The sequence below is a fragment of the Hyperolius riggenbachi genome, chromosome 3 (assembly GCF_040937935.1).
Source record: "Hyperolius riggenbachi isolate aHypRig1 chromosome 3, aHypRig1.pri, whole genome shotgun sequence".
NCBI lineage: Eukaryota > Metazoa > Chordata > Amphibia > Anura > Hyperoliidae > Hyperolius > Hyperolius riggenbachi.
Window position 1 is genome coordinate 52237974 of NC_090648.1, and position 14227 is coordinate 52252200.

The 14227-nt window shown below is 47.0% G+C and overlaps 1 protein-coding gene across 1 annotated transcript in view; it reads left to right on the forward strand.

The window, feature by feature from the left end:
• Nucleotides 1-14227, forward strand: part of LOC137562606 (A.superbus venom factor 1-like) — a 335432-nt gene that overhangs the window by 246025 nt on the left and 75180 nt on the right. The window contains exon 27 of the mRNA XM_068274110.1: nt 2447-2597. Within this exon, the coding sequence (XP_068130211.1) occupies nt 2447-2597 (151 nt within the window). The remainder of the gene's footprint in view (nt 1-2446; nt 2598-14227) is intronic.

Genomic DNA, 14227 nt, shown 5'->3' on the forward strand with positions numbered 1-14227 from the left:
CACTTCAGGCCTGCAATTTAGCATTCAATGTGATTTCAGCCCTTAAAATGCTGCTTTGCGTCACATCCAGATTTTTCCCCAGGACTTTGGGCATGTATCCCACTCCGCCATGCCCCCCTCCAGGTGTCAGACCCCTTGAAACATCTTTTCCATCACTTTTGTGGCCAGCATAATTTTTTCTATTTTTCAAAGTTCGCCTCCCCATTGAAGTCTATTGCGGTTCGCAAACTTTTACACTAACCGAACCTTCCGCGAAGCTTCGCGAACGGGGTTCGCGAACCGAAAATCGGAGGTTCACGACATCTCTAACTGTGAGTTTGGTCTGTCAGTGTGAAGCAGTACACTAATTACACTACCTGATTGATGTATACACATGCAAGATGTTTTAAAGCACTTTCTGCCTCCAATTTAGGAATGTAATGTGATTTCTGCCCTTTAGGGATTATAACCCTACTCTGTGTCAAATACGTAATTTTTCCAGGGACATTTGGCATGTATCCCACTCCAGGTGTTAAACCCCTTGAAACAACGTTTCCATCACTTTTGTGCAGGGATGGTCGTAGTTAGCCAACTTCGCTACGCTGGAACTACGCGTAGTTTTATGCAATTATGCTTCACCTAACTACGCCTTCGAAATCAAATATTCGCTTTTTATACATTCTGTAGACTATGCGTTAAAATACGCTATTACGCGTAGTGCGAAGCGTAGTGTATGTGGATGCTTATGCCTGTATGCACAAAATTTTACGCATTAATTCTTCAAGAAATACTTATACTGATAACTCTTCTATGCGTACAATCCCCTTTCCAATGCGAAAAATTAGGCGCGAGTAACGCATTCGTAGTTCACTACGCAATACACATGTTAACTACGCATAGTGGCGTAAGCTACGCGTAGCGGTACTTCGCTATGCGTAAATTCGTAAGCGTAGTTTTGAAACTTCACCTACAAACTACGATGCGTAGATGCGAACTACAATGCATAAATTCGCACTGGCGTAGTTTCTGCTCATCCCTGCTTTTGTGGCCAGAAATAGTCCCTGTATGTTGTAAAATTCACCTGCCCATTAAAGTCTATGGCGATTCACCCGGTACACGCAAACTCAAACTTTTGCAGAAGTTTGCGTTTGCGGTTTGCGAACCCAAAATCTGATGTTTGGGCCATCTCTATTACCTAGGGCTTCTGCCAACCCCCTGCAGCTGACCTGTGCCCAGTGCCGACAGCATTTAAAAAAATCCTCTGTTCCCCCGCCGAGGATCACTTTTCTTCATGCAGTGGATGCCGATTTCTAAGTCGACGTCCACCGCGCCCTGGCAACGCGCATCCTCGAACGTGTTCCCGTGGCCCAGAGTGTCCTGGGCAGGCACAGTAGGAGAAAATCTCTGCTGCGCCTGTGCAATACGCTCCTAGTGACGGGAGAGTGAGCAAGGATGCGTGCCCCGGGGCGTGCAGGCGCAGTGGACACCAATGGAAGAAGTGAAAGTGATCTGCAGTGGGGGAACAAAACAGAGGATCATTTTGAAACGGTGCGGGCACAAGTCGGCAGCAGGGGGCTGGCAGAAGCCCAAAGTAATTGAAACTCTTTGTTTTAAAGAGACTTAAAGGATACCTTAACTAAACGGGGGTAAAGAGTTTCACTTACCTGGGGCTAATACCAGCCCCCTGCAGCAGTCCTGTGCCTTCGGAGCTGCTCTGGAATCCTCCGGTCGCCCGCTGTCACTTAGTTTCGTTTTTGATGACTCACCAGTCAGCCGGCCGCCATGCGTATTATTGAACGCATTCCCTACTGCAATTAGCACTGTTGCGGACCGCAACGCGTGCAAATATAAGCGTTGCCGCATTCCGCACGCGTAGATATGCAGCAGTGCGTATTTTTGTACGCATTGCGGTCCGCAACAGCGCTAATTGCAGTAGGGAATGCGTCCAATAATACGCATGTCGGCTGGCCAACTGGTGAGTCGTCAAAAACGAAACTAAGTGACAGCGGGGGACCGGAGGATTCCAGAGCGGCTCCGAGGGCACAGGACTGCTGCAGGGGGCTGGTAATAGCCCCAGGTAATTGAAACTCTTTACCCCCGTTAAGTTAAGGTTCCCTTTAAGTTCTGCTTTAAACTCTTTACTTAGTAAATCTGCCTCATCGTGATTTAAAAAAAGAAAAACAATTAAGCTCGAACATACAGTACATTGCCCATTTTTAAAAAGTGGACAGTTGACTGTTAACCAGCCAAGTGGATCACTAAAGGTAAGGTTGGTGACACTTGGGAACCCTATTATACATCATTCTTTGGCAACAGCCAATCGTTTTCTGTTTACAAAAAATCAATACAAACATATGTTCATAGCGTAAAACAATCACAGATGAAGACAAGATAATGGTTTAGAGTTTTGACTTTGGCTTTCTGATACACGTATCTAACATCTTCCAATCTCCTCCCTGTCCCACAGAATCTACGTAGCGGCATCGACAGATCAGTTTCATATATTGAACAGCGGTATACCACTATCACAAAACCGTATTCCATCGCCCTTGCCTCTTATGCTCTGGCCAAGGCTCAGAAACTGGGAAACATCAACAAACTGATGTCTGCAGCTACAGGTAAGTCATACCTCCCAACTTTTTGAGATAAGAAAGAGGGACATTTTAACCATTTATGCCACCTGGATGTGATTGTCAGAATCAGAATCAGAATCACTTTATTTCGCCAAGTACGGCAGGGCCATACTCGGAATTGCTTGTGGTACACATGGCATAGACATAGTATGGGGACAGACACAAAAACACATACAAGTACCAATTTATACAGGTAGCAAGACTTCAGTAGAGGTATAGATCTGTCCTTCTCGTATAACAGTCCCAGGCGCATTGGGAACCAGGGCCGGCAGACGGCGAGTGCTGGCACTAGGGCATGCTAGTAGGCAGGCCCCGACGGGGAAGGTTGGCGTTAAGCAGCCGAACCGCTTGGGGGTAGAAGGAGTTCTCCCGCCTGGTGGTTTTGGATGTTAAGGTTCTGTAGCGGCGGCCCCGCGGGAGGATTTCGAAGTAGCGACTGCCTGGGTGGGAGGGGTCCCAGGAGATCATGGTGGCTCTCTTCATCATCCTAGTGGAGTGGAGGAGATCGAGAGGTCGAAGAGGAGACCCAATGATCTTCTCTGCGTCAGATATGACCCTCTGCAGTTTGTGTTTGTCGCTGGCCGTTGCACCCGCGTACCAGACGATGACTGAGGAGCAGAGGATGGATTCTATGGTTGCAGTATAGAAGCTGGTTAGCAGTTTCCGGGGCATGCCGAATCGCTTCAGTTGGCGCAGGAAGAATAGCCTCTGCTGAGATTTCTTCTGAATTCTGATGGTGTTTTGCCCCCATTTCAGGTTGTTTGTGAGGGTCGTCCAGGTGGCTGCTGTAGCGCTGCTACGCGCTCCCACGCATGCACATGTTGTTCCCCGTTAGCCCGGAGATCAATGAATGGGAACATAGTTCCCATTCATTGATCTAAGTCCCCAGTAGAAAGACCGATGCCTTCTTATCAGAAACCTCTGTGTTTCTGATAAAAAAAAAAAAAAAGTTTCCTGTCCTCCTTATGCTTCCTGGAAGCGAGAGCGTTCGCTTCCAGGACTCAAAAAAAAAAAAAATTGACTGTGGCTATGTTGTGGCCAAACAGTAAAACTACATCTACATGCATTTTTTTCAATGAAATAAACACACATTATTACAGTTAAAATTAACTGTTTACCTCCCACACCAAAAATTACACAAATAACATTTTTAATGAAAAAAAAATTACAATAAAAAACAAAAACAAAACATACATAGTTACCTACGGGTCTGAACTTTTTTAATATGCATGTGAAGGGGGTATATTACGACCATATTTTAAATTATAGGCTTGTAAATAGTGATGGACGCAAAACTGAAAAAATGCACCTTTATTTCCAAATAAAATATTGGCACCATACATTGTGATAGGGACATAATTTAAATGGTGTAATAACCGGGACAAATGGGCAATAGAATACATACAGTAGGTGTTAATTATGGTAGCATGTATTATTTTAAAGCTATAATGGCCAAAAACTGAGAAATAATGAATTTTTCCCATTTTTTGTCTTAATATTCCTGTGAAACTACATTTAGGAAAAAAAAATAATTCTTAGCAAAATGCACCACCCAAAGAAAGCCTAACTGGTTGCAGAAAAAAACAAGATATAGATCAATTCATTGTGATAATCAGTGATAAAGTTATTGGCAAATGAATGGGAGGTGAAAATTGCTCTCATGCATAAGGTGAAGAAAACCCGCGGGCTGAAATGGTTAAAGAGGAACTCCAGCCTAAACAAACATACTGTCATTAAGTTACATTAGTTATGTTAATTAAAATAGATAGGTAATATAATCTCTTACCCACACTGTTTTAAAAGAACAGGCAAATGTTTGATTTCATGATGGCAGCCATCTTTTTGGTTGAAAGGAGGTGACAGGGAGCATGAGAAACAGTTCCAACTGTCCTGTGTCCTGAGCACCTCTCCCAGTTGCTAGGCAACGTGAATAACAACATAGGAAATCCCATCATGCTCTGCACAGCATCAGGGGAAAAAAGCCAGGCTTTTTTTCTTTGATGAGTGGAGCTTAGCTAAAAATGCAGCTAAAAATGATGCTTTGGTAAGAAAAACAAAGTTCTGATGCTGTGAAACTGTTAAAGAAACACCAAGCCTTTTCAGTTCTGCTGAGTAGATTTTTAGTCCGGAGGTTCACTTTAAGACACACCCCTGTCACACCCCTAATTTCACCCCAACACACCTCTCGTCATGCATATCACAAAGAATTCAAAAGCAAATGATGTTGTTTAAACCACACTTTCTATCTGTCACAAACCTGAATGGAGGAACAGGGTTTGACCATAGTTTGCAGTAAAACAGACACTGGACCAGGGAATACGGTGCAAAAATAAAGTTTTATTACAAGCAATAGTGCAAGCATACATACAACTGTGAATGCAAATATGATGCAAGCCCATGCACAGCACACAATATATACAAACAACCTGGGGAAGCAGTGACAATTATATACAATGCAAATATGATGCAACCACATGCATACACACCATAACAGAGGAATCACCATAAAGAGATCATCAATGTGCAATACACCAAGGACCCTATCTATCTAACTAAATATATACAGGAAATATACACAGGATCAATACATATACAAACAATCGCAGTTCAAGTGGAGTTCCGCTCAGTGTTCCATATAGGGTTGTAGCCTTTATTATTGGTGTTTAATAAAGGCTACAATTCTATATGGAATGCTGAGCGGAACTCCACTTTTTCCAAGATACGTTTCATTGGTGAGTGAGGCATCTGGTTCCAGCTCTGTTCCTGGCAAAAGGTAGAGCGGAAATCACCCTGAAGTTTACAATCGCAGTTCAAAACGGAGCAGGTAGAAATCATGGTCAGAACATAATACAGATTCAAACTAATCGCAGTGCAAAGGAGCAGACAGGAATCAGACAGTCAGACAGGATATACCAAGTTCGGCAATCGGGAGGCAAATACAAGGTTCAGGACAAGGAACAGTAAACCAGGATGTCCTGAAGCTCAGGCCTGGAAACACAAAGTTTTGGCCATCAGCAGGAGGAAGAGGCAGATCTAAAATAGTCTATGTGATTAGTGAACACAGGATGCAGCAGGTGGTGAGAGTTCACTTGAAGCCATCCGGAGGCCAAACAGAGAACTGCAAGTATTAACAGGCCTCCTTCTGGTGGATGGTAAAGGTTCCGGACAATGCAAAGTCCTCATAGCCATCTGCTGGTGGAATAATGGAATTCCCTGACAGTTCCTGATCCATGCTGCCACCAGCAGGCAGAAAGCGGCAGCACAAGGTTCCTGACACTATCATCTGTAGTTTCCCTTCATTTTTACATTTGAAGATAAGAAATATATCCATTTAACTACTTCCCGACCGCCGTATAGAGAAATGGCGGCCGGGAAGTGGACGCCGCAAGGACCGCCGTATTGACAAAATGCGGCGGTCCTTGTATAAGCATGGGCGGAGCGATCGCATCATCCGTGACGCGATCCTCCGCCTGGCGCCGCTCACCCGCCGCAACATCCCGCCGGCCATACGGAAGCGCCGGCGGGATGTTAACCTGACGATCGCCGCATACAAAGTGTATGATACACTTTGTAATGATTACAAAGTGTATTATACAGGATGCCTCCTGCCCTGGTGGTCCCAGTGTCCGAGGGACCACCAGGGCAGGCTGCAGCCACCCTAGTCTGCACCAAGCACACTGATTTCCCCCCCCCTTCCCCAGATCGCCCACAGCACCCATCAGACCCCCCCCTGCCCACCCCCCAGACCCCTGTTTGCACCCAATCACCCCCCTAAATTACCCATCAATCACTCCCTGTCACTAACTGTCAACACAATTTTTTTTTTATCCCCCCCTGCCCCCTGCTCCCTCCTGATCACCCCCCCACCCCTCAGATTCTCCCCAGACCCCCCCCCCATGTACTGTATGTATCTATCCCCCCTGATCACCTGTCAATCACCTGTCAATCACCCGTCAATCACCCGTCAATCACCTGTCAATCACCCCCTGTCACTGCCACCCATCAATCAGCCCCTAACCTGCCCCTTGCGGGCAATCTGATCACCCCCCCCCCCCCACACCAATAGATCGCCCGCAGATCCGACATCAGATCACCTCCCAAATCCATTGTTTACATCTATTCTCTCCTCTAAACACCCACTAATTACCCATCAATCACCCCCTATCACCACCTGTCACTTTTACCTATCAGATCAGACCGTAATCTGCCCCTTGCGGGCACCCAATCACCCGCCCACGCTCAGATTGCCCTCTGACCCCCCCCCCTTATCAATTCACCAGTGCATTAATTACATCTGTTCTTCCCTGTAATAACCCACTGATTACCTGTCAATCACCTGCCAATCACCTATCACCCATCAATCACCCCCTGTCACCCCCTGTCACTGCCACCCATCAATCAGCCCCTAACCTGCCCCTTGCGGGCAATCTGATCACCCACCCACACCATTAGATCGCCCGCAAACCCGCCGTCAGTTTACCTCCCAAATGTATTGTTTACATCTGTTATCTTCTCTAAACACCCACTAATTGCCCATCAATCACCCATCAATCACCCCCTATCACCACCTGTCACTTTTACCTATCAGATCAGACCGTAATCTGCCCCTTGCGGGCAATCTGATCACCCACCCACACCAATAGATCGCCCGCAGATCCGACATCAGATCACCACCCAAGCGCAGCGTTTACATCTATTCTCTCCTCTAAACACCCACTAATTACCCATCAATCACCCATCAATCACCCCCTATCACCACCTGTCACTGTTACCCATCAGATCAGACCCTAATCTGCCCCTTGCGGGCACCCAATCACCCGCCTACACGCTCAGATTGCCCTCAGACCCCTGCTTATCAATTCGCCAGGGCATTATTTACATCTGTCCTTCCCTGTAATAACCCACTGATCACCTGTCAATCACCCATCAATCAACCCCTGTCACTGCCACCCATCAATCACCCCCTGTCACTGCCACCCATCAATCACCCGCTGTCACTGCCACCCATCAATCAGCCCCTAACCTGCCCCTTGCGGGCAATCTGATCACCCACCCACACCAATAGATCGCCCGCAGATCCGACATCAGATCACCACCCAAGCGCAGCGTTTACATCTATTCTCTCCTCTAAACACCCACTAATTACCCATCAATCACCCCCTATCACCACCTGTCACTGTTACCCATCAGATCAGACCCTAATCTGCCCCTTGCGGGCACCCAATCACCCGCCTACACGCTCAGATTGCCCTCAGACCCCCCCTTATCAATTCGCCAGTGCAATATTTACATCTGTTCTCCCCTGTAATAACCCACTGATTACCTGTCAATCACCTGTCAATCACCTATCAATCACCCATCAATCACCCCCTGTCACTGCCACCCATCAATCACCCCCTGTCACTGCCACCCATCAATCACCCGCTGTCACTGCCACCCATCAATCAGCCCCTAACCTGCCCCTTGCGGGCAATCTGATCACCCACCCACACCAATAGATCGCCCGCAGATCCGACGTCCGATCACCTCCCAAGTGCTGTGTTCACATCTGTTCTCTACCCTAAACACCCACTAATTACCCATCAATCACCCCCTGTCACTGCTACCTATCAGATTAGACCCCTATCTGCCCCTAGGGCACTCAATCACCCACCCACACCCTCAGAATGCCCTCAGACCCCAGCCCTGATCACCTCGCCAGTGCATTGCTTGCATCTATTCCCCCCTCTAATCACACCTTGAGACACCCATCAATCACCTCCTGTCACCCCCTAGCACACCTACCCATCAGATCAGGCCCTAATTTGCCCCGTGTGGGCTCCTGATCACTCGGCCAAACCCTCAGATCCCCCTCAGACCCCCTTCCGATCACCTCCCCAGTGCATTGATTGCATCTATTTTCCCCTCTAACCACCCCCTGAGACACCCATCAATCACCTCCTGTCACCCCCCTAGCACTCCTATCCATCAGATCAGGCCCAATACAACCTGTCATCTAAAAGGCCACCCTGCTTATGACCGGTTCCACAAAATTCGCCCCCTCATAGACCACCTGTCATCAAAATTTGCAGATGCTTATACCCCTGAACAGTCATTTTGAGACATTTGGTTTCCAGACTACTCACGGTTTTGGGCCCGTAAAATGCCAGGGCGGTATAGGAACCCCACAAGTGACCCCATTTTAGAAAAAAAGACACCCCAAGGTATTCTGTTAGGTGTATGACGAGTTCATAGAAGATTTTATTTTTTGTCAAAAGTTAGCGGAAATTGATTTTTATTGGTTTTTTTTCACAAAGTGTCATTTTTCACTAACTTGTGACAAAAAATAAAATCTTCTATGAACTCGCCATACACCTAACAGAATACCTTTGGGTGTCTTCTTTCTAAAATGGGGTCACTTGTGGGGTTCCTATACTGCCCTGGCATTTTAGGGGCCCTAAACCGTGAGGAGTAGTCTAGAAACCAAATGTCGCAAAATGACCTGTGAAATCCTAAAGGTACTCCTTGGACTTTGGGCCCCTTAGCGTACTTGGGGTGTAAAAAAGTGCCACACATGTGGTACCGCCGTACTCGGGAGAAGTAGTATAATGTGTTTTGGGGTGTATTTTTACACATACCCATGCTGGGTGGGAGAAATAACTCTGTAAATGGACAATTGTGTGTGCAAAAAATGAAAAAATTGTCATTTACAGAGATATTTCTCCCACCCAGCATGGGTATGTGTAAAAATACACCCCAAAACACATTATACTACTTCTCCGGAGTACGGCAATACCACATGTGTGGCACTTTTTTGCAGCCTAAGTGCGCTAAGGGGTCCAACGTCCAATGAGCACCTTTAGGCTTTACAGGGGTGCTTACAATTTAGCACCCCCCAAAATGTCAGGACAGTAAACACACCCCACAAATGACCCCATTTTGGAAAGTAGACACTTCAAGGTATTCAGAGAGGGGCATGGTGAGTCCGTGGCAGATTTCTTTTTTTTTTTGTCGCAAGTTAGCAGAAATGGAAACTTTTTTTTTTTTTTGTTGTTGTCACAAAGTGTCATTTTCCGCTTACTTGTGACAAAAAATAATATCTTCTATGAACTCACTATGCCTCTCAGTGAATACTTTGGGATGTCTTCTTTCCAAAATGGGGTCATTTGGGGGGTATTTATACTATCCTGGAATTCTAGCCCCTCATGAAACATGACAGGGGGTCAGAAAAGTCATAGATGCTTGAAAATGGGAAAATTCACTTTTTGCACCATAGTTTGTAAACGCTATAACTTTTACCCAAACCAATAAATATACACTGAATGTTTTTTTTTTTAAATCAAAAACATGTTTGTCCACATTTTTCGCGCTGCATGTATACAGAAATTTTACTTTATTTGAAAAATGTCAGCACAGAAAGTTAAAAAAATCATTTTTTTGCCAAAATTCATGTCTTTTTTGATGAATATAATAAAAAGTAAAAATCGCAGGAGCAATCAAATAGCACCAAAAGAAAGCTTTATTAGTGACAAGAAAAGGAGCCAAAATTCATTTAAGTGGTAGGTTGTATGAGCGAGCAATAAACCGTGAAAGCTGCAGTGGTCTGAATGGAAAAAAAGTGGCCGGTCCTTAAGGGGTAGAAAGCCCTAGGTCCTCAAGTGGTTAAATGATGATGGAAATAAATGGAATCAGTCCTGAAAGAGGGACAAATTAGGAAGAAAGAGGGATCGAGGGATTCAGTTTCCAAAGAGGGCCTGTCCCCCAGAATAAAGGAGAGTTCAGTGCTATGCACACCGACAGCCCGACATCTCAATTTATCATCGTTCACAGGCAGACACCCTTCACACTCCTGCAATTTCCAGTAGTGATTTGGATCTTTAATTTCAGCTTTACATAAATTGGAAAAGTGTTACAACATCTTTCGTTAGTTATTTGCCTTTGGTCTTCCTGTTGGAAAGAACTTTCAGTAATTAATGTTTTTCAAGGAAGTGGCTGTACAGAAATGACAAAAATATCAGAATAGCTTGGAAAAGTCTCTGCCAGAAACTCCCTGTTTTTACTCACTGGCTGATTTGTGCTTTGCTTATCGCCGGCAGTAGAATTACCTGTGCGCGGGCCGTGAACTATAGCATCAGTGTTGGACAGGGAGCTGGTAAAGCTGAGGAAATCCACTTGCTGGCCAAGCAGCAGTAATCAGGTGTTGCTGCTCACAGTGAAGACTTGCTGCAGGTTTCTATTGTGAATGATAACTCAGGGTTTCTGCTGCTTGGCCAGCAGGTGGATTTCCTCAGTTTTTCCACCTCTCAGTCTGACACTGTATAGCATTACTGCTATAGCCACGCCAAACTCAGGCGCAACGCTGCAGACAGCGTGTGCAAAGAGGCCCCGCCTTGCTTCTTTATGCTTTCCCGCTGCCATTCACTGTATGCTGCAATCCTCCCAGCTCCCGATCATGTGATTTGTATTTGTCATGTGATCGGGAACCGACACCTGGCAGCAGAGTATGTACAGCTGTGAAACATGGAGGAGACCTGCAGTGCTAAAACAGGTAAATATCACACTGCTTCCTGCGCTACTCTTCATGCAGGTATATTAAATATACTGGATGTATTGCAAAAAGTACAGCTTTGTGCATTACTAATTATACAAATATACATGAAAAATAGGCTAAACTAAGACTTTAAAACACAATGGGCGTGATTCATCAAGCTGCACTGATAAAGGTTAGGCATCAGATGGGGAGGGTTCTGTGTGAGAGAAGGGGTAGTTTAAAGACCACCTCTAGCCAAAAAAAGGTCTGAATGGCAATCCATATATGTAGTCTATGCACTGTGTACAGTTACATGAACATATAAAGTTTACATCTGGTACATCATAGTGGATAGAACAGACTCACATTTATATATGTAAGTAGCACTTCCTTATTCCTCCTGAAGATGAAGCCTTGCTAACGCCTTTTGCCCTCCTCTTCAGTCTGGTTCCCTCCCCTGTCCCTCCCTCCCCTGCTGTCTGCCTGCCTGGATCAAATTACTTCTCTTTTCACAAACTGTAGTACAGAGAAGAGACAGGAAAAGTGCAGCAACCTGTCTTATTATGTCTGTTTGCTATAATTCTTATTTCAGATGCCTGTCTGTCTGCCTAGATTAGATCACATGGACATGAGGGGTGGAGTTATGACCCCAGTATCTTTTGCACCTCTGGTTTGGAAAGAAAAAAAAAGGCCCAGGGCCAAATTTTACATTGAGGGTGGGGATTTCAAGACCATATGTGGAATACGGGATGAGAAAATCACACTTTATCATGTGTGATTTTATATACCTTGGCGACTTATTAGGTTTAAAGCAAACTGTAATTTATACTTTAGGTACTCTTTAAGCTGTAGTCAAATATTGGTAACATTTACCAATGATTTACTATCGTTATTACCACTGTAAATATTTATTGTTTTAATTTGCATTAATAACAGTATTTATCATTTACACTTACAGTACATTGGCTTCACCCCACATCCATTTTTCCTCACACCGCTCTTTCATGCAGGCATTTGAACCACTTAATGTCCGCTCCACGCCGATTGGAGTGGACGTGGCGGCAGCCCCAGGACCACTCTACGCCAATTGGCGTTAAGTCCTTTGCATCGGCGCACGCAATCCTTGGCAGTCTGCACCTCCCATCTGTGTCATCAGCCTGCCAGCCAATTAGCAGCGCCGGCGGGCTTTGAAAAGATGATCTGGTCAATAAACTTAGTATAATAGACAGGGGCATCGCTAGCCCTATTTTGGGGTGGCACGTGCCCCCAATCTGTCCTGGGGTGCCACGGATCTCAGCGGCTCCCTCCAGCCCCCCGCCGCGTCGCTCAGACCTCAGGATCAGGCGGCGAGCCGGCGACCAATCGTGCGGGCGCTAGGACCCAGCGCCCGCACTGATATGCGGAAGTGACATCACTTCCGCATATCGAGCGGGTGCGTCCGGTGCCCGCTCGTACTACTGGTCGGGTTGCCGCTGATCCTGAGGTCTGACTACACTGCCAGCCTGCCAGGTGAGGGGGGAGCGGCGGCAGCTAGAGGGGGGGCCTCCCTGTCACTCACTCACTGCCTAATGGGGCTCCCTGTCACTCACTCACTGCCTAAAGGGGCTCCCTGTCACTCACTCACTGCCTAAAGGGGCTCCCTGGCACCCACTCACTACCTAAAGGGGCTCCCTGGCACTCACTCACTGCCTGAAGGGGCTCCCTGGCACTCACTCACTACCTAAAGGGGCTCCCTGTCACTCACTCACTACCTAAAGGGGCTCCCTGGCACTCACTCACTGCCTAAAGGGGCTCCCTGTCACTCACTCACTGCCTAAAGGGGCTCCCTGTCACTCACTCACTACCTAAAGGGGCTCCCTGGCACTCACTCACTACCTAAAGGTGCTCCCTGGCACTCACTCACTGCCTAAAGGGGCTCCCTGTCACTCACTCACTGCCTAAAGGGGCTCCCTGTCACTCACTCACTGCCTAAAGGGGCTCCCTGCCACTCACTCACTGCCTAAAGGGGCTCCCTGCCACTCACTCACTACCTAAAGGGGCTCCCTGCCACTCACTCACTACCTAAAGAGGCCCCCTGTCACTCACTCACTACCTAAAGGGGCTCCCTGTCACTCACTCACTGCCTAAAGGGGCTCCCTGACACTCACTCACTGCCTAAAGGGGCTCCCTGGCACTCACTCACTGCCTAAAGGGGCTCCCTGACACTCACTCACTGCCTAAAGGGGCTCCCTGGCACTCACTCACTGCCTAAAGGGGCTCCCTGGCACCCACTCACTGCCTAAAGGGGCTCCCTGGCACCCACTCACTGCCTAAAGGGGCTCCCTGGCACCCACTCACTGCCTAAAGGGGCTCCCTGGCACTCACTCACTGCCTAAAGGGGCTCCCTGGCACTCACTCACTCACTGCCTAAAGGGGCTCCCTGGCACTCACTCACTCACTGCCTAAAGGGGCTCCCTGGCACTCTCTACCTAAAGGGGCTCCCTGTCACTCACTACCTAAAGGGGCTCCCTGTCACTCACTCCCTTTAGGCAGTGAGTGCTCCCTGGCACTCACTCACTACCTAAAGGGGCTCCCTGGCACTCACTCACTGCCTAAAGGGCCTCCCTGTCACTCACTGCCTAAAGGGGCTCCCTGGCACTCACTCACTGCCTAAAGGGGCTCCCTGGCACTCACTCACTGCCTAAAGGGGCTCCCTGGCACTCACTCACTGCCTAAAGGGGCTCCCTGGCACTCACTCACTGCCTAAAGGGGCTCCCTGGCACTCACTCACTACCTAAAGGGGCTCCCTGGCACTCACTCACTACCTAAAGGGGCTCCCTGTCACTCACTACCTAACTGGAAAATATAACTGGGAGGTTCTAAAAAATTGAATACATTTTTCAGGAGTAGGATGGATGAAATTGTTTATCTTCACAGTTTAGTTTCAACTTGGATTTTCCATAATGTTCATGTATGAGTTAAAACGTTTGTACAGTATTTAGTTTAAATTGCTGTTGCCACTTTGCAATAGATAAGTGACTTTTGGGTTGCAGTTTGGGCACTCGGCCTCCAAAAGGTCCACCACCACTGTCATAATCTAATGTCCCACCATTGCTAGGTTCATGTA